The sequence below is a fragment of the Hypomesus transpacificus genome, chromosome 3 (genome assembly GCF_021917145.1).
Source record: "Hypomesus transpacificus isolate Combined female chromosome 3, fHypTra1, whole genome shotgun sequence".
Classification (NCBI taxonomy): domain Eukaryota; kingdom Metazoa; phylum Chordata; class Actinopteri; order Osmeriformes; family Osmeridae; genus Hypomesus; species Hypomesus transpacificus.
In genome coordinates this window covers 13478909-13506613 of record NC_061062.1, presented here as the reverse complement: position 1 = coordinate 13506613, position 27705 = coordinate 13478909, and the positions used below count along the sequence as shown (strand labels likewise).

The 27705-nt window shown below is 46.4% G+C and overlaps 1 protein-coding gene across 4 annotated transcripts; it reads left to right on the top strand.

Annotated features, from left to right (window-relative positions):
• The first annotated feature begins 5734 nt into the window (after window positions 1-5734).
• eml1 (EMAP like 1) lies at window positions 5735-27649 on the top strand. Of its 4 annotated transcripts, XM_047018452.1 has the most exons (23): window positions 5735-5963; window positions 7628-7760; window positions 9090-9137; window positions 10412-10543; window positions 11016-11044; window positions 12005-12031; window positions 14591-14720; window positions 15281-15430; window positions 17621-17690; window positions 18190-18300; window positions 19473-19568; window positions 21159-21293; window positions 21923-22022; window positions 22315-22466; window positions 22893-23018; window positions 23136-23267; window positions 23819-23886; window positions 24039-24127; window positions 24275-24372; window positions 24611-24698; window positions 24825-24920; window positions 25063-25193; window positions 25369-27649. In XM_047018452.1, the coding sequence occupies exons 1-23, from the start codon at window positions 5750-5752 to the stop codon at window positions 25492-25494; spliced, it is 2481 nt and encodes an 826-aa protein (XP_046874408.1). In that variant the 5' UTR covers window positions 5735-5749; the 3' UTR covers window positions 25495-27649. The 4 variants fall into 4 exon arrangements, with proteins under 4 accessions (XP_046874408.1, XP_046874406.1, XP_046874405.1 ...); XM_047018450.1 differs by lacking the exon at window positions 9090-9137 and having other exon boundaries at window positions 18193-18300; XM_047018449.1 differs by lacking the exon at window positions 9090-9137.
• The last annotated feature ends 56 nt before the right edge of the window (window positions 27650-27705 follow it).

Genomic DNA, 27705 nt, shown 5'->3' with positions numbered 1-27705 from the left:
CCTCCTGAGGACTTCAAGACTGTCTGTGTGTGTGTCTGTGTGTGTGTTTGTGTATATGTGTGTGAGTTTTCGGTATGTGTACTGTGATGTCCACAGCTATAAGGCCTCACCATCAGAAAGCGTCCTTGTGAATGCTCTTATGTAATGACTTTGTCAGTTTTCAGTCAGATGAGTTTCCAGGCTTGCACACTACCAGATTATTGAGCATGTATCAGCTGTTTGTAGTTACATAATCTAACAGGGTTATTCCATCACTGTGTGCAACAACTTTGACACAGATGCACCAGAGGTTTGAAACTATGCTGGTGTCACAGCTTGGCAACACGGCTGAAGTTTTTCATTCACTGGTAACAGAGACGCTTTGCTGTGATTAGCAATGATTTAGTAAATATTGACCCTTTTGCTACACATTGATTCAGAATCCAAATCGCAATGTTTTTGACCATAAAGGTGAAGTGTTTCAGTCACTTTGTAGTTGGACAGTCATTCAAGTGGACTGATGTTCCATATTACATTATTTAGCAGCAGCTATGAACTGAAAGGAAGTGTGTTCCTCTCTCTCTCTCTCTCTCTCTCTCTCTCTCTCTCTCTCTCTCTCTCTCTCTCTCTCTCTCTCTCTCTCTCTCTCTCCTCTCTCTCTCTCTCTCTCTCTCTCGACTGGCACAGATGCAGCCTCATCACATGACCCACAAACACAGTCAGCCATGCAGAGCCCCGGAAGTCCTGAGCTAAATATATTTGAATATATATCTGAAACACTTGTTCGGAGACAAATGTGTGTTTGTGTGTGTGCACATAAACGTATTTGTGTGTGTGTTAGCCTTTAGGGTGTGTGTGACAGTGTGTGAGGTAGAGATAGGAAGGTCAAGCGAAACAAGCAGGGAGGAATTCAGCTGCATGGATCCTTGAACAGGCTTTCATGCCTCCATGAATACCATCAAAGAACTGAAAATAGTGTTTGTATATAGGTGGTGTAAAACTGGGTGGGAGGGAGAGAGTGTATGTGTGTGTGTGTGTGTGCGTGTGTGTGTGTGTGTGTGTGTGTGTGCACGTGTGTGCATGTGTGTGTGCTGAAGCTATGATGTTCCCTAGGATAAGAGGAAAGGGTCATAAATCATGAAACTCAGCTGGGTTGTGAAGAGTCTGTTGTTGTTATGGAGTTAACCTTGAGGAAGAATTCTGGCCTTCTAAGTAGAGAACCAGATCCCTTTTAATGAAAACAGGAGACACAGAGCTGACAGGATTGTTGTGAAATTCAAACATGCGAATGCCTTAAGGTTGACTAGTTAGTGAAGATCCACGTTTTAAGCCAAAATGTTTACGATTAATTAAACCGCATGACAACGTGATCAGTGTGTGCAGTGATCTGTTCTCATAATGTTACTCTAACTCATTAATGTTTTAACACGCTTTCTTTCTTGGAGAAATGATTGTATAGATCTGACAGAAATAGATGGTTTTGTTAGATCGTCGATCAAAGGAGGGAAAGCAGGGGTTTCCGAGCGGGGAAGTAGAGTGCCCTGGTGGGATGTCAGGAATCCTCTGGAGTCCTGGAGAGCAGGCAGCCAGGAGCTTAATTGGGTGGTTTCAACTTCACCTCCTGGACTACAGCTGAAGGAGGAGGAGCGAATAGGATGACAGCCTGGCCAATCAGATGGAAGGAGAATGAGAGGGAATTCCCTCCAGGTGTTTAAGATAGAACTAAGCTAAGTGAAGAAAGTGCTTCATCTCATTATGTGGCTCATATATTTATTTATTTATTTATTCAATTATGTGTGTATGTATTATTGACAAATATATTTATGTGGGATTTTTGTTATCTATGTATTTATTGGCAGCAAAAGGAATGTCTAGAAGCATTGTTCTGGCATTGTTCTTTGAACAGTTCCCAACGTTGCATCAGCAAAACACTAGCATTGAGACATCCACACAAACAAACACAGTGGCTGTGTTAGATAGGTGAATAGGTTTGTAATGTCATGTAAAATGTGAGATTTTGCACTGGAAAAGGTTTATATAAGCAGCTTCATGTGAGATCATGTTGACTCAGGTTGACTTCGATGTACGCCCATGTTCAGCAAGAAACGGATATGAAATGATGAGAATGTCTGTTGAACCTGGCAGTGGTGGTCCAGTTCTGCACAGCTGGATACACAGCTGTGTCCACGCGGTCACATGACCTCAGCCAGTCCCTAGTATCTGTTCGCAACATTGGGACAGTCTGGGATTCATATCCAGGTCTAAAAAGCTGTGTATCATGGAGGCTAACACAGACCAGTCTCTGTGAACAAAGCTGCAATCATCAGTTCCGTTTTTTCTTCTTCCTGTTTTCCAGATGTATGACATCTGATCTGGCCCCTGTGTACAGCTGGCCTCATCCACTCTGGGTTCAGAACAGAACTTCTGCTATTGTTCTGTGTATCACACTGAGCCTGGTCCCATGCTATGTAAATCACACTAACAACAACACCAGGACTGGCTGGAACAAGCGTCCCGCCCCTCTTTCCTTCAGGCCCGTTATTGGTAGACAAAGCCTGGTTCTGTTGGGAAAAAGGTTACTATTGGTAGACAAAGGCTGGTATTGTGAAGAGAAAGGTTGCCATTGGTGGACAAAGCCTGGTATTGTGAGGGGAAAGGTCTGTGTGGTTTTGTGTCTAAGATAAGGGACTGGAGCCAACATCTGTGAGTTACGGTTGCTATGTTCTTTTCTTCTGAGGAGGCAAGGCAGTTTGTGTCCCTTGCCGCCCTTCACCACCAGGGTGGTGTTGGTGTGATGGTCTGCACGACCCGTTCCCCTCCCACGCAGAGAAGTGGTGAGTCAGCGCAAAGCTTCAGCCCCTGCTCAGCTTTTAGGTCGAGGCTCGTGGAGAGGGGAGGAATCAGCTCCCTGGGAGGGGATGGAGGGAGGAGGATGGAGGGGAGGGAGGAGGATGGAGGGAAGGGAGGGAGGGAGTGGTTGATGAGGCCGCAGGCCTCATTGTCAGTGTGAGGAATTAGCTCTGGAGAGCTCTCGGCTGGACTGTCAGGGGGTGAGGCTCAGAGAGAGAGAGAGAGAGAAAGAGAGAGAGAGAGACAGAGAGAGAGAGACATAGAGAGAGAGAGAGAACCACAGAGAGAGAAAGAGAGAGAGACAGAGAGAGAGAGAAAAAGAGAGAGAGAGAGAGAGAGAGAGAGAGAGAGAGAGAGAGAGAGAGAGAGAGAGAGAGAGAGCGGGTGATTCTGTGTGGCTATAAGTGGTTGACCCCTCACTGACCTCGGGAAGGATGAGACTGAAAACGTCAGTTTTTTTAAATCTCATTGCTTCTCCTCTCCTCTTCTCCTGTCTTCTCTTCTCTCTCTTTACCCACCACACACACCTCAGCTGTAGGGCTACGCCGAGGCAGAGTGAGTCAGCTAGACAGCGGCTCTGTGGAGTTAGAGAGCGTTTCATGTTTTATTCATGAGGTGGCAGGGAGGCACAAAGACATAAAGAGAGTCTCCTGTGCTTTGATCATGAAGCTGACACGTGCTGCATGCTTTCATCCCAGCCCTTTCTGCTGTCCTGCACCCGGAGAACAGAGGGGGGGGGGATGTGTGCATGTTTTTGAGTGTATGTGAGTGTGTTTGTGTATATGGATGTGTGTGTGTTTGTGTGTGTGTGTGTGCGTGAGTGTTCATTATATGTATGTGTGGTAATGAGCTTGTAAAAGGGGGCAAAGAGTGTGTGGAGGGGTTAGGAGGAGAAAGCCTCATCTTCTTGTGTCTAGAAAGGAATCCGACAAGACAGCCTTTTGTGATTGGCTGGCTGTCCCTGAATCATGAGTCCATCTGGAGATTCGACAGGCCTTCTGGGAGAAAACTCCATCAGTGAAGATAGAGAGACATGGAGGTGGGACAGGAGGCCGGGGAGATACCCTGTGGTGACAGGGTGAGGCAGGATATGATGATGGACATGCTGTCAAAGAAGCACAAACACTTCCTGTTGACTTCCTGGAACTGAGGGGGATGTTTGACAGACAGGGATTCCAGGAGGAACCACAGTGGAAGTGTGCTTTGCAAAGACTACACTCCACCTCGACTAGAATACGGGTGTCCAACTCTTTTGCTGTATCCAGGGGAGATGTCGGCCTAGTGATAACAGGTGATTGTGTCAGCGTTGACATCTTTTCAATTCTAGTATTAGTGCTGTCTCTCGGTAGTCTGTTTGGAGAGCAGGGTTCCAGGCTCCATCCAGCAGCTTCTGTCTCAGACTGGGCCTTTGTCTCCAGACAGCAGCTTCCTGTCTCCCTGACCTCCACGACCCCGGGCCAAGCAGCTTCTAAACATCCAGAAGCTCCTCTTCACCTATAGTCAGACAGGAGTCCTAACTCGTATAGCGGTATCCTGACTCCGACCCATGGCCTCTAACTACGTTCTCTGCTGAGCCTTGTGTGTGGCAGAAAGGTGGGGAGGATGAACGCCCCTCCCCCCGCCCCCCGACCCCCGACCCCCAATCCCCCGCCCCAGTTGAGCACTGGGCAGTAAGCCCCCCTCCGGTCTCCAGTGGAGCGTTGGTCTCTAGGGTACAGTAATGGCTGTAATCATTAACGGAGGATGCCAGATGAATATAAATCAGGGTGGATGGAGGCCACGGGAACTCTCTAGGATTGTGTGTGTGTGTGTGTGAGAGAGAGAGAGACAGAGAGAGAGACAGAGAGAGAGACAGAGAGAGAGAGAGAGACAGAAAGAGAGAGAGACAGAGAGAGAGACAGAGAGAGAGACAGAGAGAGAGACAGAGAGACAGAGAGAGAGACAGAGAGAGACAGAGAGAGAGACAGAGAGAGAGACAGAGAGAGAGAGAGAGAGAGAGAGAGAGACAGAAAGAGAGAGAGACAGAGAGAGAGACAGAGAGAGAGACAGAGAGAGAGACAGAGAGAGAGACAGAGAGAGAGAGAGAGAGAGCTGTCCCAGCCTCCCCTGCAGCCTACTAGTGTGCTGTTTCTCACATTAACACATCCCCTCTCCAGCTTCTCCTAATATTCTCCTAATTATCCTCCAATCTTCCTGCCTTTATTTACTCTATTTAATAACTTACTTTTAGCGGTTTCATTTGGTGCTCATTTTGTCTGTGAAATTTAAATGAATGCAGATCACACATGATGCTGTTTAGTTTCCTCTCCAGACTCCAGAGCTTATCCCAGCTTAACCTTTACCAGGCAGTCTTGATTGAGGCCGGAACCTACATGATACAAACACTCATGTGGTTTTCCTTCATTAGCAGCTGCCACCCCCCCTAGCCCCTCTCCTTACCCCTTTGAACACACACACACCCTGCATAATTCATCAGGCAGTTATTACAGGTCTCCAGAGAAACACAAAAAGTAATTTGCATGCATATTTCATCATCCTTCTCATGGTCATCACCAGGCGCATGCATCTGACATCACGTCGTGTGTGGGTCTGATCCTGGAGCTGACACACCCTGGAGCGGAAGCTTCCAGACTCCAGGACTGACGGGCAGAATATGACCATGATGAGACAAGCTCATAAATATAGAGCTGCATATAGACAGACACACAGACATAATAGTGAACAGATTTCACATATTGGGCTCATTATTTAGGCTTGTGATGTGTGATGTGTGTATGTGTGTGAGTGTGCACGTGTGTGTATATAGATGACGGTGTCGTTTAGGCCCACGGAGCTGACAGACTGCTTTGCACCAGTAGAGCAGAGGGTCAGTCCGTGTGTGGATGTGTGGATGTGGATGTTATTGAGTGTAAATCAATTCATGCGGTGTGTGTGTTTGTGTGTGTGTGCAGATGACAGCGCGTCTGCTACCAGCAGCATGGAGGTGACGGACCGCCTGGCGTCTCTGGAGCAGAGGGTTCAGATGCAGGAGGATGAGATCCAGCTGCTCAAGTCAGCCCTGGCCGACGTAGTGCGGAGGCTCAACACCTCAGAGGAGCAGCAGAACCTGCAGACACGCAGAGGGCCCACCAAAGGTAACACACACACACACGCTCACATACACACACAAGAACCCGGGACACACACAGACACACATCTCTTTCTGGTCCTTTTTTTGCCTTTCTCCTCTCTTTATCTCCCTCTGTCTCTGACTGTGTCTCCTACTGAACTCTCAGCTTCCTGGAGAATCCTCCACCTGGTCTAGTCTCTCCTCGTTCAGCCCCATAACATAGATCTCCTCTCCTCTTTTACCTCATCCTTTTCCTCCTACTGCCCTCCTCCTCATCTTCTCCTCCTCCTCTTCCTCCTGACCTCCTCTTCTCCTCTTCTCCCTCTTCCTGTCCTCCTCTCATGTGTTGGGTACGTGTGTGCACTAGAGGTGGCAGGGATGAGAAAGTCCTCAGCAGACGGCAATGCTGGGAAGACAGGTAGGCCACCTAACACAGGCTTCCTGCAAACACTCAACACTGAGCCTGGCCTGATCACTGCACCATGGGGCGGCTGTGGCTCAGGGGGTCGAGAGGGTTGTCCACCAATCGCAAGGTTGGAGGTTCGATCCTCGACTCTTCCAGGCCATGTGTCGAAGGGTCCCGAGCAAGACACTGAACCCCAAGTTGCTCCGGATGGGCAGGCTGGTGCCTCGCATGGCAGCTCGGCCCGCCAGCCGTCTGTGTGTGTCTGGTCCCTCTGTCATTGGCCTGATCCCTCACATGTTGTCACACTCACACTCACTTTTTAGTGCACTGTTATCACTGCTGTTTCCTGTTCCTCTCCTCCACTCTTCCTCACCTTCTGGGTTTTTTTCTCCTCTGCTCCCTGCCTCTCTTCCCCTTTGCTCCTCCTTTGGTTCTTCTGTCAGTGCTGTCACATGTTTAGTCTCTCTCAGCCCCTGGGAGACAGGGGCTGACTCATACTCAGCCTTGACACACACACAGAGAGACTCAGAACTCTCTCTGCACCACACTGTTTGATCTAATACTGCTGGGTCGTCTCCCAGTCGGTCCTGCCAAGATGCTGTAGTGTTTAGCCACAAACACACACGCACATACGCCTGCCAGCCAGCTAGCCAGCCAGCCAGCCAGCTAACCAGGCAGCCAGCTAACCAGCAGCCAGGCAGCCAGCCAGCTAACCAGGCAGCCAGCTAGCCAGCAGCCAGGCAGCCAGCCAGCTAACCAGGCAGCCAGCTAGCCAGCAGCCAGGCAGCCAGGCAGCCAGCTAACCAGGCAGCCAGCTAACCAGCAGCCAGGCAGCCAGCCAGCTAACCAGGCAGCCAGCTAGCCAGCAGCCAGGCAGCCAGCCAGCTAACCAGGCAGCCAGCTAGCCAGCAGCCAGGCAGCCAGGCAGCCAGCTAACCAGGCAGCCAGCTAACCAGGCAGCCAGCAGCCAGGCAGCCAGGCAGCCAGCTAACCAGGCAGCCAGCTAACCAGGCAGCCAGCTAACCAGGCAGCCAGGCAGCCAGGCAGCCAAGCCAGCTACTCAAACCATAACAGAACCTTGTAGCTTCATCTGCAGTAATAAATATTTCATGGCTGCTGTTTCGCTAGTTGCACACACAGGCCTCCTGTGCATCCCCATGGCTGCTCTGCTGGCATCTGCTGCAGACGTCTCTAACCACGTCGCAGCCAGCCGAATCGAGCTGCATTTCCGTGCATGTGCTAGACTCTCATGGTGCATGTTTGTGTGTGTTTGTGTCCTACAGCCAGACCAATGATACCTGCACTGCCCTTACGACCAACAGTCAACAATGGCACAGTCCTGCCAAAGAAAGGAGGCGGGACTCTGCCATCGCCCTCTGGTGGACGGAAGGACTCTGGCCCACCGTCCAACAAAAGGTGACGCTCCTTAAAACCCCTCCTCTCTGCAATGTTATCCTCTCCTCTCGTCAATGAACCAGAGCTCACCTGACCTTTGCTTGTGTCAAGTCTCATTGTCAATAAATATGTGTATCAACTCAGTTGAAAGGCTTCACGGGGTACAGCAGCAGTGTGGTTGTGAATGCTCCATCCTCCTCAACCTCCTTCATGACTGCCCCTCCACAGACAGAGCATCTGCTGTTCAGAACATGGTGGAGAAACGACAGGACAGCGCTGTTACACTGTCTCTGCTCTTCTGCTCTGGCATTTAGACTGGGGAGGCAGGGAGGGTTGTGTGTGTGTGTGTGTGTTGTAATGAGGGAAGCGCAGGTGATCTATCTTCTCTGTCAGAAGGACAATAGTAACCCATATCTGGTCACGGCCGGAATGACATTATCATAATCAGACAGAGAGATGAGCTTATAGACTTTCTGAGAGAGCATGTGTGTGTGTGTGTGTGTGTAGGGAGGTTAATAATGAATACCTCCCTCTAGGCTGAATCAATATATGTAAGTTGATCCTTGGCAGACCCAAGGGCCAGGCTATCTTAGGGGCTGTGTCGATAGGAGTGCTCCTGACAGGAGATCACTATGGAGTCTGTATCCAACTCTCAAAATGCAAATAGCAGCTACTGCCTTCCCCATCTGCCACACCAAGCCTTCTTGCACTGGCTGTTGGACTGACTCGTGGCCACTATTGAACAGACACTTGACCTCCCCGTCCTGCCTGTGTTAACGTCAGTGTAATCCTTCAAGAAGAGGACGTCTCCAGGGGTTTAAGGAAGCACCGGTGCGTCTCTGTTGACCTTGGCAGCGGTTGTTTGCCTCTTTGGCTCTCATGTTGACCTCTTCTTGTTGGCATTTCTTTTCCTCTCTCTCTCTCTCTCTCTCTCTCTCTCTCTCTCTCTCTCTCTCTCTCTCTCTCTCTCTCTCTCTCTCTCTCTCTCTCTCTCTCTCTCTCTCTCTCTCTCTCTCTCTCTCTCTCTTTTCCTTTGTCTCTGACCGTGTCTCCTGCACTCGACACAGAAAAACATTTCCAGCTCTGCAAGGTTCTGTTTGGAACCCTAAGTGGTTCTTTCCGACCTCAAACAGGATCCCTATGGAGCTGTGAACCTTTCCAGAGGGCTCCTCTTGTGTACGCAGGCAGAGGGAATTCACTTGTGTGTGACTTATTTTGCGTGTCCTGTATTTGTATGTCTATCTTTCCTTCTGTCCTGACTCACTCCTCTGCCTTGCTTTCTCCTGTTCCTGCCATCCTGTCTTCTGTCCCGTGTCTGTCCTGACGTCTGTTCTTGTCCAGTCTGTCCAGTCTGTCCTCCATGTCTGGCTCCACCAGACTTCTCTACGTTCCCCTCAGGTGAGACCAGCTGTGGTAAAGGTCAAAGCATGACATCCTCCTCTGTCCTCCTCTGTCTCCTCCTCCTCTGTCCTTCTCCCGCATCCTCCCCTGAGTGAAAACGAAGTCAACCACAGTTGTCAGTCAGCTCCTTCTCCTCCTCAGGCTCTGTGAGAGAACACACCCTGCAGGTCTCCACACCCTGCAGGCCCCGCACCCTGCAGGCCCCACACCCTACAGGCCCCACACCCTACAGGCCCCACACCCTGCAGGTCTCCACACCCTCCAGGCCCCACACCCTGCAGGCCCCGCACCCTGCTGTCACTTAGTTTATTACGAAATCCATCAGCTCCTTCAACATGTTTCCTTTAACATGAGTGGCAGAGGAAGTTTCAATCCATTTCTCTGGCGACACACAGAGAAAGGTGTTGTTTTGTGTTTTGCTGTGAGGATTAGAGTCCCATCCGCATTAGCTTCTTATTCATGTTTATTTACGCTGGGTAGTCACTTGAGAACCAGTTCTTATTTACCACAACGGGCTGAGAGAACACAGGTCCCCCCTGTGGTCCAGGGCCTACAACCTACAGTCATTGTCCACAGAGGTGCAGCTTAGCCTGGCATACCCCGATAAACAGCCCCCCCCCCCCCCCGTACACACACATACATACACACACATACACCCACACCCACTCCCACAAACAGTGCTTGTTTCAGGGGGATAGACAAAGTCAAGTCTGAATGGGCTCTGCTCACGTGGAAAGGATTAGACCTGAGCCTGCGAGCCAATGAAGTGCTGACGGCCGCCTTTCCTTTGTGGCAGGCATCTGACCGGGCAGCCCCCCCGTCCCCCCGTCCCCCCTAACGCTGCCACAGAGATGAGCACACCACTTGCAGCAGGGGCACGAGATGAGAAATGTTGCTCTATTCAAGTGTCTCTCTCACTCCATCCACGTTATTTTTTTGTTTTTCTCCCCCTACCTCTCTTCCCTTTTCTGTCACTCTCATTTCTTTCTCGTCACTAATTTCTCGTCCTCCAACTGTTTATCTCGTCATCTGGATTATAAAGATGGTCCAAACAGTGATATTGACTCAGTAACCTTGGAGACCGTGGGTGAAGTGAAAGCGAGAGTGTTTTAACAAATAAAAGACTGTATGAAGTGATCTCTCTGTGGGGACAGTCCTCCAGCCCATGCTGTATAGTTCCGTATGGAGGTTCCTCGGACGCTGTGTGACGCTGTGTGATGCTGTGTGACGATGTGTGACGCTGTGTGACGCTGTGTTTCCCGCCTGCACAGCACCGTGCGGAGAGCCAACTCCAACGAGCATGTCGGTACGGGCACACGGAAGGACAACGGCGATGGCAAGAACAACCGGACACGCGCCGGATCCACTGGGAGCAACTCCAGCGGCAAGCGAGCCAGTGAAAGGTACAGTAACACTGCTACCATGACAGAGAGAGCTAGATTAACTCTGCTACCATGACAGAGAGAGATAGATTAACCCTGCTACCATGGCAGACAGAGGTAGACTAACTCTGCTACCATGACAGAGAGAGGTAGACTAACTCTGGTACCATGGCAGAGATGGAGAGGAGTATGGAGAGAGAGAGCATTAAGCTCACCTACATTTACATATAGTCATTTAGCAGACGCTCTTATCCAGAGCGACTTACAGTAAGTACAGGAACATTCCCCCGAGGCAAGTAGGGTGAAGTGCCTTTCCCAAGGACACAACAGCATTTCTCACCGCCGGGAATCGAACCAGCAACCTTCTGATTACTAGCCCGATTCCCCAACCGCTCAGCCATCTGACGGCTCAACTAGAGTGCAGTATGTGATGATTGGTGCCAGACTGGACTGTCTGAAACACTGTTGACTCTCCATTCTCTGTCCCCTGCAGTAAGCCGAAGGAGCCAGTCTTCAGTACAGGTAAGCCAGTGTACTCTGTACTCATCCCAGTGTATTGCTGAAAAAGGGCAATGCTCTTCCTGGTGCTGTGGTGTGCTTGACAACAGGTGGTGGTGTCATCACATGATAATGTTCCATCAACTTTGATCCTCTAGCCAATAACCTGCCACCCCTTCCTAGTTAACCAATCAGCATTGTCCTTCACCTTTTCACTGTCTCCTGTCATTCATCAACCATCCACTAAACCTTTTCTCATTATATAATCTGATCATGATTCCAGTTTGAATATTTGTTTTAGGTTTATTTAATTTTTCTGTGTATGTTTTGAATTATAGTTTTTTAAAGGAACATTGAGGGGCAGTTATCTAAAAGTGTCCGAGCTTGCTCCTCCTCCACACCCCCTGCCTGTGTCAGGGACTGTGTCAGGGACTGTGGCAGTGACTGTGTCAGGGACTGTGTCAGGGACTGTGTCAGGGACTGTGGCAGGGACTGTGGCAGTGACTGTGGCAGTGACTGTGTCATGGACTGTGTCAGGGACTGTGTCAGGGACTGTGTCAGGGACTGTGGCAGTGACCGTGTCAGGGACTGTGGCAGACAGCAGGGGAGGTCATGATGTGAACCCACCACAACTGTGACCAACAAGGTCCTACTAACAAGTGACTCCACCACAGTGTGGTTCAGTTCGGTTCCTAGAACCAACACTTCCAGGGGGAAGATGCACATATCCATGGCCGTATTTCGACACATTTACGTCTTATCGTATACATAATAGTGTATTCACCTCAAACATTTCTCATGGTTTTTCTAAAGAGGAGATCACTAACAGGGACATACACTAGACAGCGCCCCCTTCCCGCACTCCCACTACGGTAGATTCAATATGACACACCTGGAGAAAGTAGGGAGAAGTTCCATATCAGGGTGACCAGGAACGTATGTCCATGCTCACCTGGACCTTCTGTCTCTCTCTCATCCGACAAGGGATGCGACGTGTCACCCACTGCAAAGGTAGGCTCCTGTCCCCTTGTCCCCTAACCCCCTCGCCTGGACAGCTCTCTGGACATGGTACCACTGAAAGGCCTTAAACTGGTCCATACTCTGTCCCTCACTGCCCTCTATAGGCAAAAAGTAGTATCATAGAGCCACAAGTGAAAGATACACAGTAGTATGCAGATACACATTACTGGTCCGAATTAGTATCTACACCTGGAGTCTATGGGACTCTGTTAGTTATCTTAGTTGTCCTGTGTAAATATCTGACCTGGCCTAAGTGAACACAAATCCTATGCACAGAGAGCTGTTCTTTGACAAAGGTTGGAGTAGGGTGGACAAACCTGACTGTGTTAGTAACTCTACCCGGAACGCTAGACATTTGCACAAGTCGACTAACACACATACACACTCATACACACAGGCACACACACACACTCATAAATACACACACACACACACACATTCCAAAACACTTTGAAAGGCTCTAATCCACACTGAGTGGCCTGGCCTGATTGTGCGTGTAGTTATTGATTGCAGTGTTGCTAGCCTACCTCAGCTTAAGCCCAAATTGCCACTCTCGTGTGTGTGTGTTTTTGTGTGTGTGTCTGTGTCTGTGTGTGTGCTTGTTTGCTAAGCCACAACCCACTGCACCCAGCGCTTGGTCTCAGTCACCATAGAAACCACATAAAAGGTTTTCATTTCTTCTTCTTGTGTTCTTAGCGGCTTCCCTTCAGAACACCCAGATAGATCTGACAAGGCTCTGATCAGCTAATCTCACTGGACCATTTGCACTACAAGGCTTCGTTATATCCTCATTTTCAGCCTTCACAAGTGTCATCTGGAGAAACTAAAAAAAACCCTTGTTTGGGACAGACTTTAAGAGTTTAAATCCATAGAAGTTTAACCTCAAAGTCCAGACTTTGTCCCTCCGTACAGGGTCTTGAGGATGATAAAACCGGATAGATTGGGGTTGTTCATCTATTAAACTTTTGCGCAGCTTTTGCAGTAGCCTGAGCACAGAACCGTGGTGTATTTTTACTTTGTGAAGCAACTTTGTCGAATACTTACGTCACAAACGATTATGGAGCTGTTAAAATATCGATACTATTATTTGCATTTTTTTGATTCAAATTAATAATAAATTAAAAAATCTGTTTATTATATACCGAAATCTTACTGACACGAAAAACAAATCATAAAACAGACAACAAAGACCTGGATTCAGTTCAAATCCCACCCTAACCCCCCTAGCCAGCAGCTTCTCTAGATGGCTCGTATGGTGACTGTCATTGCCTTGTTTCTACGTGATAGTGCTGAGAGCCCATGTAGCAGATGGTTTGTTTATTCCAGACATCTAACGTCAGTAACTCTGTTCTGCCAACCCCTTCTCCTTTCACCCATATGGCCCCTCTCCAACTCTTCCTACTATGTTCCTCTCCAGTCACAGTCCAGATCTATCTCAGTCGCCCCTCCAAGCGGGCAGGACCAGCAGACACGCCCAAATCATGCACTGTCACCGTTTCTGGCCGCCCCGCCCTTCCGACTCCGCCCGTGTCCAAAGCGGCCCCTTTGTCAGAAAAGGGCGAGGCTAAGGCACCAGTGAGGAAGCCTCCCACCTTCACCATCCCCCTGAAGAAGTCTGTCAGCCAATCATCATATTCCCATCTAGACACGCCCAGCTACCGTAGTCCAATCAAATCACCCAGCCAGTACTTCCAGATTTGCTACTGAGGCAAAGAGTCAGGACCAGCTAGATGGCAGATCAGGGGGTATTCCAGAAAGCAGGTTATGTGACATACCCGGGTAAGTTATCTCCCCAGCTGACACCCAGTATTGTAGCAACATTTCCAGTAGGTTGCTGCAACATTGTGAATCAGCTGGTGGGTTAACTTACCCAGTTATGTTGCATAACCTGCTTTCTGGAATACCCCCCTGATCTCTGCTGTAATGCTTGGTGCTGTTATGAAATGTGTCCAGGGAAGTCAGGATGAGACAGAGTTCTCTCCGTCAGCTGGGTCCTTCCCAGCCTCTGTGCACTGTGGACTCTTCTAGCTAGGAATGTGAAAACACTTCTTCTTTACTATTCGTCTCACGTTATCTTGTGTTTTTGGCATGTTTTTGCGTGACAAACATCGGCATGTTCTCTTTTTAGTGATGTTGTTTATTGTTTGACTGTTTGATTGTTTGATTGTTTTGTTCTATCTCTTCTGTTGAACTTTACCATCCGTCAAGTCCTGTCTGTTCAAGCTCCGTAAAGATTCTCAATAACACACACTTCTCTTTGTTTTTCACTGTCATCAGAATGTATTTGAAATAACTAATAAAAAGCCTTTCAAAAGCTAATATTTCTTGACTGATCATCCTTTCATAACACCTCTTTTTGATGACTCCACATCCTGTTTTTCGTACTCTCTCATTCTTACTCATTCCTCTGCATCACCACTCACCGCTCTGTAAATCCCATTGTCTTCATCATTTCATACCTCGCACACAGAACTTTGGAAGAGCCTGTTGTGGTTCATCAGGTACCTGTACTCTTGGCTGTACTCTGAATGTGTGTTGTTATTCTTCTAGAGGAGGGTTATGTGAAAATGTACTTGAAGGGGCGCCCCATCACCATGTACCTGCCCAAGGATCATCTGGACTCCTACTGCCTGGAGGCCAAGGCTGAACTGCCGAGCAGGAAACTCAAACTGGACTGGGTGTATCCTTCCATACTGACTTGCAGCACTTGTGTGTGTGCGTGTGTCAGAGAGTGTGTGGGAGTGTGTGTGTGTGTGTGTCAGAGTGTGTGTGTGTGTGTGTGTGTGTGTCAGAGAGTTTGTGGGATGTGTGTGTGTGGTAGACCTGCATAGAATAAGGAAGTTAATGTTAATATGCTTGCCAGTAACTGTATGAATGTACTCCATCATAGACATCACAGCTACAGTTGTTCTGTTATATGGTGATGATTGAGGAATATGGTCAATTGTCAAAAGAAGTTTATTTATTTCAATCTATCTTTGTTAGTTACGTTGGTGTGGTCAGTGTGGTCAAATAAGTGACATTAAAGTTTGATGGATACTGTATCAATATAGGAATGTACAGCATTGTTACAAACTACTTTATATGGTAATGATTTATACTGTTCTTACTTTTTAACGTGCAATAGGTCTGTGAACAGTTGGGATACAGTATACCGGTATATTTAGTAAATCATGTGGATGTATGTCCCATTCATGTCCTTTGGTAGGAAAGTCTTTTCCTGAGCGAGGCCGTGTTCAGGTATGGTTACCGTGGTCGCGACTGTCGTTCCAACCTGTACCTGCTGCCCACGGGGGAGACGGTGTACTTCATCGCCTCTGTGGTCGTCCTCTACAACGTGGACGAGCAGCTGCAGAGACACTACACTGCACACACCGATGACATCAAGTGGTGAGACACACACACACACACCGATGACATCAAGTGGTGAGACACACACACACACACCGATGACATCAAGTGGTGAGACACACACACACACCTATGATAAAGCAAGCAAGGAGTCAGCATTTTGGGATGAAAGTGCACAAGAACTTTACTTAGAAATAAACATGATACTGAACTAAAGGGCAAACGCCACACGGCCATCGATAACAAAACAATGAATAAGACTTCACAACGAGGTGAGAAACAGCTCAGGTTGTGTTGACTTATTTTTCTGATAAGTCAACACAAAACAGATGCATCTAATATTCGGGTGACACAGATTGGTGCTCAGACGCCATGTGAACCGTGACAACACCAATACACACACATTCATGCAGACTCACACATTCACTTAAAAATGTTCATGCTGAAAAAACACAGATATTTTATGTTTATTGAGCTAAATCCAAGCATTTATACATGCTCATTTTGTAAATTATAGAATTGAATTCAGGATTTGTAATTTCATATCCAGCTCACTAAACACTAAAAACCTAAACAGCCGAATGGCAAAGGGAATGAAATGCAAACACAATCTCTGTAAAATAGATACTGATTCTATAAAGAAATAATGTGGATTTACATTTTTATATACGTTGATATACAAAACCAAGTTCAAATCTTTTATTGTCAGATGCACAGAACAACACAAGGTCAGACTGGGCACTGAAATTCTTAAGACAAGACAACGCAAGCACCTGGCATAACATAACATATAAGTACACGGAAGAAAAATTACTTAAATAGGTAAACCTCCTAAATATACGGATAAATATAAATCATACAGTATACTAAACCCTAAATACACATAATAACCTATTGCTAACCCTATAAACCTATTGTAAACTAAGTGAAGTACATGTGAAAACATGTTAAAATATAAATCAGAATCAGAATTCGGTTTATTCCCCATGTATGTTATACAAACACAGAATTTACTGTGGCAGAGAGGTGCAAAACACTAAACATATACAAATCTTAACTTAAGTAAAAGTACAAAAGTTGAACTATTCCTAAGAACTAAACAATCCAAGAATAAAACTATTTAAATATAAAATAAAATATATATAAAAATAAGAATAAGAATGAGCAGCATGAGTGGTAAACATAGTGCAATCAGATACTGGATTAAATAATGAATACATGTTTGGGTCCAGGCCAATCAGTCTGGATTCCAACAGACTGTATTGTGAATGTGTCTACTGACAGTACAAGTGATACACACAATATTAAGATAATAGCCACATTGTATATCATGATGGATCATAGCGCTTAAAAGCAATATTATCATGTGTCTGGTTTCTTACAGACAGGCTTTAAGTGAGACGAACAGTCAACTGGATACCAATTGACTTCTTGGTACGAGCATGCCCCTAACATCATGCAGACATTACTGGTGCGTAATGGAGGTACCCAGTATGTGGTGTTGAGATTATTTCCATCCACCCACATCCACCCTCCACTAGTTTTTTCCAGACCAATCCATGCAGGTTCGTCACATCCAAAAAGGCTGTTGATGAAGTCCTTTTTCTCTGGGCTGTTTAAGATCACCAGGTCTCCCCCTTCCCTCTTACAGTACTCCTTGCCACTACTCCAGTTGCTGCGCAATGGGCCCATATAGTAACAGCTGGAGCGAAACCTTTGCCATCCCTCAGGGCACGACGTCTTGGGTCCCTGGATACTGTTAGATGGATCTGTGTTATTGTGGCTCAGACGCAGGATAATGTTGAGAGAAGCCTGGAGGATGCAGAGGACTGCCAGGGTCCCAGTCACCATCCTGTACACTCTCCTCCCTGAGTGAGGGGACGACTCCCCTGGCTTCTGGCTGGCTGCCCTATGGTCAGGGATGTTTACATAGTCACCCATCTCTACGGCTGAAGCTCCAACCATAACTCTGTGTGGTTGTACAGGTCCCAGTGAAGGTCTGGTCTAACTGCTGAAAGGGTCTTTCTTAGAAGTGCGCTTCTTTGAGAATTAAACTGTCTATAAGCATTATGGTCATGATGACTCATGGTGAGTCATGGTGACTATCCAGCAAAGATCTTGACATTGTGTCTTAGGTGTAATGTTTGTGTAATAGTGGAAAAATAATATCTCTCTCTCTATCTCTAACTTACTCTCTATCTCTCTTTCAACCTGTTTCACAATCTCCAGCCTGGCTGTCCATCCTGATAAGATTACCATAGCAACAGGACAGGTTGCAGGCACCTCCTCTGAAGGCAAAGTAAGAAACATTTTCTACATCTGTTCCTGTCTAAGACTCTCTTAAACTCTAGCTCTCTAATACTCTACCTTTGTAATACTCTTCTTTAGTACTCCATCTTTTGTCCTTACCTCTCTGATACTCTTCCTTTTGTCCTCCTGCGATCAATGCTTCCAGTTTTTTAAGTGGTATTTACCTAAAGTGGAGTATCTTGATGTCAGCATGTAATATACTGATGTTTTATTTCAATACTAACTTTAATAGACAGTAGAGTGTCCTCCATGCTTACAGTGTGTGTATGTCCTGTTAGCAGCTGCCTCCTCATGTACGTGTGACAGTAGAGTGTCCTCCATGCTTACAGTGTGTGTATGTCCTGTTAGCAGCTGCCTCCTCATGTACGTGTGACAGTAGAGTGTCCTCCATGCTTACAGTGTGTGTATGTCCTGTTAGCAGCTGCCTCCTCATGTACGTGTGACAGTAGAGTGTCCTCCATGCTTACAGTGTGTGTATGTCCTGTTAGCAGCTGCCTCCTCATGTACGTGTGTGGGACTCAGTGAGCCTGAATACCCTGCATGTGCTGGGGACAGGATTCTTCGACAGGGCCCTGGTCTGCCTGGCCTTCTCCAAGTCGGTACGCTGCACATCCACACAGTCACACATCCTCACAGTCACACATCCACACAGTCACACAGTCACACATCCTCACAGTCACACATCCACACAGTCACACAGTCACACATCCTCACAGTCACACATCCACACAGTCACACAGTCACACATCCTCACAGTCACACATCCACACAGTCACACAGTCACACATCCTCACAGTCACACATCCACACAGTCACACAGTCACACATCCTCACAGTCACACATCCACACAGTCACACAGTCACACATCCTCACAGTCACACATCCACACAGTCACACAGTCACACATCCTCACAGTCACACATCCACACAGTCACACAGTCACACATCCTCACAGTCACACATCCACACAGTCACACAGTCACACATCCTCACAGTCACACATCCACACAGTCACACATCCACACAGTCACACAGTCACACATCCTCACATCCACACAGTCACACATCCACACAGTCACACAGTCACACATCCACACATCCACACAGTCACACAGTCACACATCCTCACATCCACACAGTCACACAGTCACACATCCTCACATCCACACAGTCACACAGTCATACATCCACACAGTCACACATCCACACAGTCACACATCCACACAGTCACACAGTCACACATCCTCACATCCACACAGTCACACATCCACACATCCACACAGTCACACATCCACACAGTCACACAGTCACACATCCACACATCCACACAGTCACACAGTCACACATCCTCACATCCACACAGTCACACAGTCACACATCCTCACATCCACACAGTCACACAGTCATACATCCACACAGTCACAAATCCACACAGTCACACATCCACACAGTCACACATCCACACAGTCACACATCCTCACATCCACACAGTCACACATCCACACAGTCACACAGTCACACATCCACACATCCACACAGTCACACAGTCAGACATCCTCACATCCACACAGTCACACAGTCACACATCCTCACAGTCACACATTCACACATCCACACATCCACACAGTCACACATCCACACATCCACACATTCACACATTCACACATCCACACAGTCACACAGTCACACAGACAACCTTCAGTCCATCAAGCTAAGGACACCATTGATATGTTTCTGGATTGATCTTTATGTCTGTCTGTCTGTCTTTAGAATGGAGGGAACAGCTTGTGTGTGGTAGATGACTCCAATGACCATGTGCTCTCTGTCTGGGATTGGCAGAGAGAGGAGCGGCAGGCTGAGGTCAAGGTAGGGAAACCCGAACATACAGTTTTTTTTATTCGCTTTGGCACTTTTTTCACAAGTATGTGGTAAAACCTCACAACTGTTAGTACAAAACTCAAAGCAGATCATCAAAAAGTCTGTTTTTTCAAACATGTAATCACATGTTCAATTGACAAAGTACAATGCACAACATACACAATCACTTTTTCATATGAAGTAATTGTCTTTCACAATGCAATGCTCACGATACTTTTGATGAGCTTCTCATTTAATTTGCGTAAATATATTTTACCAACACTGAATCCAACAGATCTTCATGGTTAATCACTGAACCGTTTGGTAAACCTATATATTTTCATTTCAGCAATAAACAGTATATCGATTGTGAGAACTAAAGAAATACAATTTGTTTTTGTACGAACATATAAATTACTGTAACCACACATGATGAATACTCGTTATTACTACTTGATTTCAAATTGGGGTAACCACAATTGATCATTTGATATACGTAAAAGTGGGTGCGTAAACACTGGCAAATTATTTTAACATGGAGCAGGATAGACAGCAGGGTATAGGAAGAGCTTGTGGACAAGAGATCCGTCAGAGAGGTGGGCATGGGCTCCAACAGAGAGCTCAGAGAGGTGGGCATGGGCTCCAACAGAGAGGTCAGAGAGGTGGGCATGGGCTCCAACAGAGAGGTCAGAGAGGTGGGCATGGGCTCCAACAGAGAGGTCAGAGAGGTGGGCATGGGCTCCAACAGAGAGGTGGGCATGGGCACCAACAGAGAGGTCAGAGAGGTGGACGTGGGTACCAACAGAGAGGTCAGAGAGGTGGGCATGGGCACCAACAGAGAGGTCAGAGAGGTGGGCATGGGCACCAACAGAGAGGTCAGAGAGGTGGGCATGGGCACCAACAGAGAGGTCAGAGAGGTGGGCATGGGGCCTCTAAATGTTTTGTTTTGTTCTCATTCAGTTACATACGTACAGTACAGTAATAGAAAGTTAACCTATGTTACAATTATATCTGAAAAATTGTATACTACTGTAAAAACTAATTTGGCCAAATGATTGTAGACAATGTCTTCATTGATCCTTCACTTGATTACACATAGGATGGATATTTAGGAAGTCATAGATTATGTAAATGTGAGTAATGTAAGTGTATTGCCTAATGTGAAACTGTAATCTGTCTTTTACATAGTACTGTAGCATTTTAATTTCAGCACTTCTAAGGCCGATTTGAAACATGTATCTTGCATTGTTTGCTGTTGGATGAACTGATTGTTAAGAGTACTAAACTGAAAGAAGATCACACTGTTGTGTTTCGGTGATTAAACCAAATGTTCCCATTACATATTACAATAATCTTGTGTTTGAAAGCATTACATGAGGTTTTGAAAGAATGACTAGCTGCGTTACAAGTGTGATCAGTTTGGATCTTTGTACTAAGAGTTTTGAAAATGTACACCTTACTTGTGAAAATAGTACCAAAGCGAATAAAAAAAACTGTAATATCAACAAAAAAAGGGCTGATGAAATTTCCAGAAAACCTTACAATGTATGTGTCAAGTGAACATGACTCATGTATGCGTGTGCGTGCATCCGGTCCCAGTGCTCCAACGAGGCAGTGTTTGCTGCAGACTTCCACCCCACGGACAGCAGCCTCCTGGTCACCTGTGGGAAGTCCCACCTGTGCTTCTGGACCCTGGAGAAAGGCAGCCTGGGGAAGAAGCAGGGCCTGTTTGAGGTACGGCTCCCCTGCTTTCGGCTCACCACACCTGGGGTCTCATTTTAAAACAGTGTGGGAGATTCATACTAAAAGAGTAAGTTCGCACAAACGTATAAATGAGTTATAAATGAGGCCCCTGGTCAAGTAGTCAGGAAGTGGATGAGGAAGGAAGCGTCAGAAAGCACATTACCCTAGATTTTCCTGAACTTTCTTAAACTACTGGTGATTGAGCCAGAGATCCACTGAGGAAATCTGTGTGTTCACACAGATCACGTGTGCCATCTGATTCTTCCTGCTCTATACCATCCTTGCATATGATATACTTACATCAATAATCCCAAGTGCTGGTGTGAATGAAAGGTATTGTTACGAGTAGTACTCATAGAGTGAAGTTTGTTCCTTTAAGATAACTCTTTATTAATAACCAGGCAGGGACATTATGCGGACGTTTCCAGTCCTTAGGCTTTGTGCTTACATGCTGAGTCATCTCTTCAGTTTCAGACTAGATTCGATTGTTCTTTATTGCCTGCCCTGGTAGAGATCATAAGAGATGTGTGTTGCCTTGTTTTTGAACATGCTATCTGTTTTGTCTGTTTGTTCTCGAGTTTACAAAGTGTTTGATGTTTTGATATTTATGTTTTTTGCAGAAACAAGAGAAGCCCAAGTTTGTCTTGAGTGTGACTTTTTCAGAAAATGGAGACACCATAACTGGAGACTCCAGTGGTAACATTTTGGTGTGGGGGAAAGGTAATGAAACCCTGAGGATGACGTGTGTGATGTTGACTCCTTAGGCTGATGTTGACTCCTTAGGCTGCTCTTTGTGTGAATGTTGTCAGGAGGGTAGGGTTCATGACCTTGGTGTGTGTGTGTATGCATGTGTGTGCGTGTGCGTATGTGGTGGGAACGGGAGGGGGAGGGGGAACACTCCAGACCAGTCCTGTGATGAACAAACGCTTGCCCTCATCTTTATCAACAATATTCTGTTACATCCCCCCTCCCCCCTTTCTTCTTCTCTCTCCCCTCCCTCCCTTGCTAACAGGGACTAACCGTATCAGCCATGCAGTGCAAGGGGCTCATGAGGGCAGCATCTTTGCTCTGTGTATGATGAGGAACGGCACTCTGGTCTCTGGTGGAAAAGACCGGAAGCTTGTCTCCTGGGACGGAGCTCACCAGCAGATCCAGACTGTGGAGGTAAGGCTCTGGGAAAGTTAGATTTAGCTTACCTAGTTGCCCTTTCATCTCGTTGCCCTTTCTCATAGAGTCTTCACTGTTCACCTGTTTGGTTGGTGAGGTAAGTCAAGCAAAGAGTTTTAAAGGCACTCCAACTAAGTCTTGTCTGAGACACCTCGTGTAAACAGTTCCAACCTAACCCTAACATGATTCTAGCTGCTCGAGGCTTGTAGAAGTTGACATGGCTGCAAGCCTGATCTCCTCATCATTCACAGACTCAGATGTAATGATGCTCACTAGAATGTATTTTGTGCTGGATCAAGGTCCTGGCCTCAACAGAAATGAAGAGAAATTTCTGCACACTGAGTGCTACTAATGTGTGGGCAATATCCCTTGTGAAAGTTCATTTGTTATTGTGATAAAGTGAGGTGTGTTTGTGTCTGTGAGGTGCCCGAGCTGTTTGGGCCAGTCCGTACTGTGGCGGAGGGTCGGGGGGAGAGCCTGCTCATAGGAACTACCAAGAACTTTGTCCTCCAGGGCAGTCTGGATGGGGAGTTCAGCCCAATAACACAGGTAGGCACAGAGCACCCGCTGGGCCTGCTAGCCCTCACAGGCTTACAGCACAAAAGTAAATACATGAATGTGTATGGAGTCAGTGTGTCTGCTGAGCTCTCCTCTTCTCTCCTCCAGGGTCATACAGATGAGCTGTGGGGGTTGGCTGTCCACCCCTTGACTCATCAGTTCCTCACTTGCGGCCATGACAGGCAGGTCAGCCTCTGGAATGCCTCTACCCATCAGCCCCTCTGGAACAAGATCATGGAGGTACGAAACACAGCAGACCCCCTGGGGCCAAGTTTGACTTTTACAACCATAAGCAGTGGCGGTTCTAGACACATTTTACTGGGGGGGCCAAGGGGGGGCCAGTGTTTAATAAGAGGGGCACATTGAAAAACGGGAACAAATTGTATTTAAACATTAAATACTTTAATTTAGCTTTACATTAAAATCATACGAACGGCTTTGGCTCTCCCTCTTCCAGCTCCTCAGCTCTCTCAATACCTTGATATGTTTCTCTCACTTTTTTATTTACTGGGGCAAAAAAGGCTGCAATGTCCCTTCCTCGTTTCATGATGACTACTATAAGAAGAAAAACGTCTAAAAAAATTAATAATAATTCAGTCAGCTCAAGGGGGCCACAGGGCATGGACATTTTTACAGGGGCACGGGCCCCTGTTGGCCCCCGTGTAGAACCGCCCCTGCGATATTACCTTCATCGTTTGTACTTATCAATATGCTGCTATTTAAGGTTTATTGATATTGATTGACAATCCTGACATGAAAATTGCCTGTCTTTTTCTTGCTTCCTGTTCCAGGACGCTGCTCAATCAGCAGGCTTCCACCCCTCCGGAGCTGTGGTTGCCATAGGAACGCAGACAGGCAGGTGAGAAAGACAAAGAAGAATCTCATCGTACACATTTGCACAGATATCGATAATCAAAACTTAATTTCAAGGTACTGTTTTAGTATTAAACGTGAAATGGTAGCCTGAAGTGTCGAGGAAGATAAGTATTGAGTTGTTGTCCAATCTCGTAGGTGGCTGGTGTTGGACACGGAGACTAAGGATCTGGTGACCGTCCACACAGATGGTAACGAGCAGCTGTCAGTCATACGCTACGCTCCAGGTCAGTCCCTGTGATGTAGAGAGAGGCTCCATGTACCAGACAGTACTCGTAGTTTTCAATGCAGTGAGACGACAAAAAATAGTACCTGACAGGAAATCAAGTTTATTTTGACTTTCAACCTTGTCCTTCCCCTGTGATCATCTGCAGATGGCAACTTCCTGGCCATTGGGTCACATGACAACTACATTTACATCTACGCCGTGACTGACAGCGGCAGGAAGTACAGCCGAGTGGGAAAGTGCTCGGTGAGCGCTACTTACAGACACACACACACGTGGACACACGCACATCTCCTCAGTGTGTGTTCAGTGTTGTAGTACACCAACACCACTCTACAACCAGCTGAGTCAGACTGATGCAGGGTATCTGAGGACTCAGGTTACTGCAGGATTTCAGATGCTCACGTTGAAACCAAAAAACATAGATCAACAGTGCAGATTGAGCCCACTAACTATCCCACCCTTCCCCGTCCCCTCCCCCCAGGGCCACTCCAGTTTCATCACCCACCTGGACTGGTCGCTCGACTCCCAGTACCTGGTGTCCAACTCTGGGGACTATGAGATCCTCTACTGTAAGTCTGCTCACTGAAATCCCATTTAACAACTCCTAATCAAGTACAGATACTGTGTTCCTTACCTATGGGGACTTATGGGGTCTATTGGAAGTTGATCAAGTTTGTGTGTGTGTGTGTGTCTAGGGATTCCCTCGGTGTGTAAGCAGGTAGTGAGTGTGGAGACCACTAGAGACATTGTCTGGGCCACCTCCACCTGTACCCTGGGTTTCCAGGTCTTCGGTAAGCTACTTTCCTCTCTTCTTGTTTGTGACCTAGCACTTCTTCTTCTGGTCCTCGGGAAAACATATCTGGACTTATAAACAACATGTTTTGACTTATAAAACATTAAAAACCTTCTGCTTCATGTCCTGGTGCTGATTAGGGCTGTGGCCTGACGGTTCAGATGGGACAGACATCAATGCCGTCTGCCGGTCCAATGAGAACAGACTACTGGCAACAGGAGATGACTTTGGCAAAGTCCACCTCTTCTCCTTCCCCTGCTCACAAGTCCGGGTAAGATACAGAGCCAAATGTCCATAATAGTCTGACACATTCTTAAAATGAGGGAGAGGGGGTCAAATTTAACTAATTGGTTGTATATGTGTTTATTCTCAATTTTTCTTTGCAGTCATTGTCCACTTCCTGATCTAACATCTGTGAACTTTGTGATCGTCTGTGTCTTTCACAGGCTCCCAGCCATGTGTATAGTGGGCACAGCAGTCATGTGACCAACGTCAACTTCCTGTATGATGACAGCTGTCTGGTGTCGACAGGAGGGAAGGACATGAGTGTCATGCAGTGGAGGATAGTGTGATTAAATGGACTGAGAGCTGTAAATACTAGCAGCCTAACACCGACATCTTCAGACAGATCGACGGGGACAAAGACTGACGGACAAGAAGACAGACAGACTGAAAAGAAGATAGTCAGACTGACTGACAGACAAGAAGATAGACTGACTGACAAACAGGAATATAGACAGACATGAGTGACAGACAGACAGACTGACAGACAGACTGACAGACAGTGGCACTTAGGGGCTCGGGTCAGATCTATGTGTGGATCAAAGGCCTCTGCACTGAAATCCAGACAAGCTTGTTGTTGATGTATGGGGTTGTAGGTCTGTTGGTGGGGCGAGGTGTGCTACTGTAAAGGGCCAGTGGTTTAGGAGTGTTACTACTGGAGGAATGGTATAGGGTACATGCATCGGGCAGTTTCTATCCACGCTTTTTTCTAACTGTTTTAAAACTCTGTCTACTTTTGTATTTCACTACTCAGGAAACGACAATGAACTTAGGAGTATAAGCTCTTCCCTGTCAAAGCTTGTCGTGGCTTCTCTGTCTAGTCCAACTGACACTCCTCTATGAAAAAAAACACACATACATTTCTATTTCCTACTGTAAGTGTGCATGACTATAAATCTTAAGATAGTCAAATCATGTGAATTGGAAAACACACAGCACTGATTCTTGAGTAGAGAAATATTAAACATGATAATGGATTTCTCAGTATTTCATCATGGTGTGAATCTTGTTGACATCTGACAGGTCAACCCCCAGCGGTTGGTTGAAGCCAAACACTGTGATTGGGCCTTGTGAGATGCCCGGTACACCTAACATTGTCTCTCTGCTGTTACCTACTAGCTATCTGGGACATTGCATGTTGTCCTCCCAGCCAACTGTTTCAACTTCAGAAGCGGACTGTCATTTCCAAAAGCCCTTTAAAGGCAGAAGGAACATACTTAAGTCGAAATAACACAGTTAAATGTATTTACAAAAAACTGAAACCAAGCCAGTTGTTCAGCAAAAGGTTCCACTGGGATATAACCACAACTTCTAAGCTTTAAAGAATACCATCTAGATCTCTTTCTGACTAAATACACTTGAAGCCCATCCAGACTAAATGGTTGTAATTGGTATCACATCTGCATTTCCTCATTGTAAAATGCATTATATTTTACATATATAAAGCCCAAGTAACTGACCTGAGAGGCATGTAGGCCTATAATCCACAAAGCTTTCAGCTTCCAAATGTTTTACTTTTTCTCAAATTACCTACCTATGTCACATCCTGAGTTCCCAGTTTTCCTATTTGATTACTTCCTGTATAGCTGTGTGCTAGTGTGTGTAAAATAAGTGTGAGTGTGAGGACCAGACCACTGTTAACAGTACTTGTTGGTTGCCAGGACGTTGCCATGTTCATGAGCTGGGAAGGATCTTGCTCTTCCTGGGATGAATGGCATCTCTGATATCCTTTAGTTTGCACTTCTGTAGGTCCAGAACATAAGTCTACAGTGTAGTAGATTAGTATTTTTGATTTAACATGACTAATAACTTACCTGGTAACAAATGATGCCTAGTGATGTTCAGTATGATGAATTCCAAAGAAAACAAAACACTTCTAATTCTGTATTACTGTACCACAAAATTAAAGTAAACACCAAGTGGCCCATAGTTCCAGTATTGTGAATGCAAGTTTTGGATGAGATTTGTATTCAGTGCTTACCTTTTCCCTGGCATCTTTATGAATAGAACAAGTGATGTACAGAGAGCTGAAAGTCAGACTCAAACTTAAATAATTCCCTCTGTCTGCTACTGTACCACTCTTAACCATGAATTTGTCAATAGTTTCATGCCATATTTGTTAGAAAATTATAAAGCATGCATACACACCATAACATACCAATAACACTGGTTCAGGTGTGTAAAACGTGACCACAATGACAATGTAACTCTGAATGAATTGTTTTATTAACAGCTTTTTGTTTCTTTATAGATGATTTGGTTTGCCTTAGGGAGGATAAGTGAGATTCCTGCATAGTTGGCATGTATGCTCAGTTAGCACACAGGTCTATGGACAACGATATTGAACACTACGCCACGAAGACTGATCATGGTCATCATGGTTGATCTACGATTCTGATCCTGTACAGCATTTGTTCGACAGTAAACTATGAGAGTGAAAATTAATTGCGTGTTTGTCTTTTATTGTTCAGATATAGTGAGAAACACGGTAAAGAGAGAGA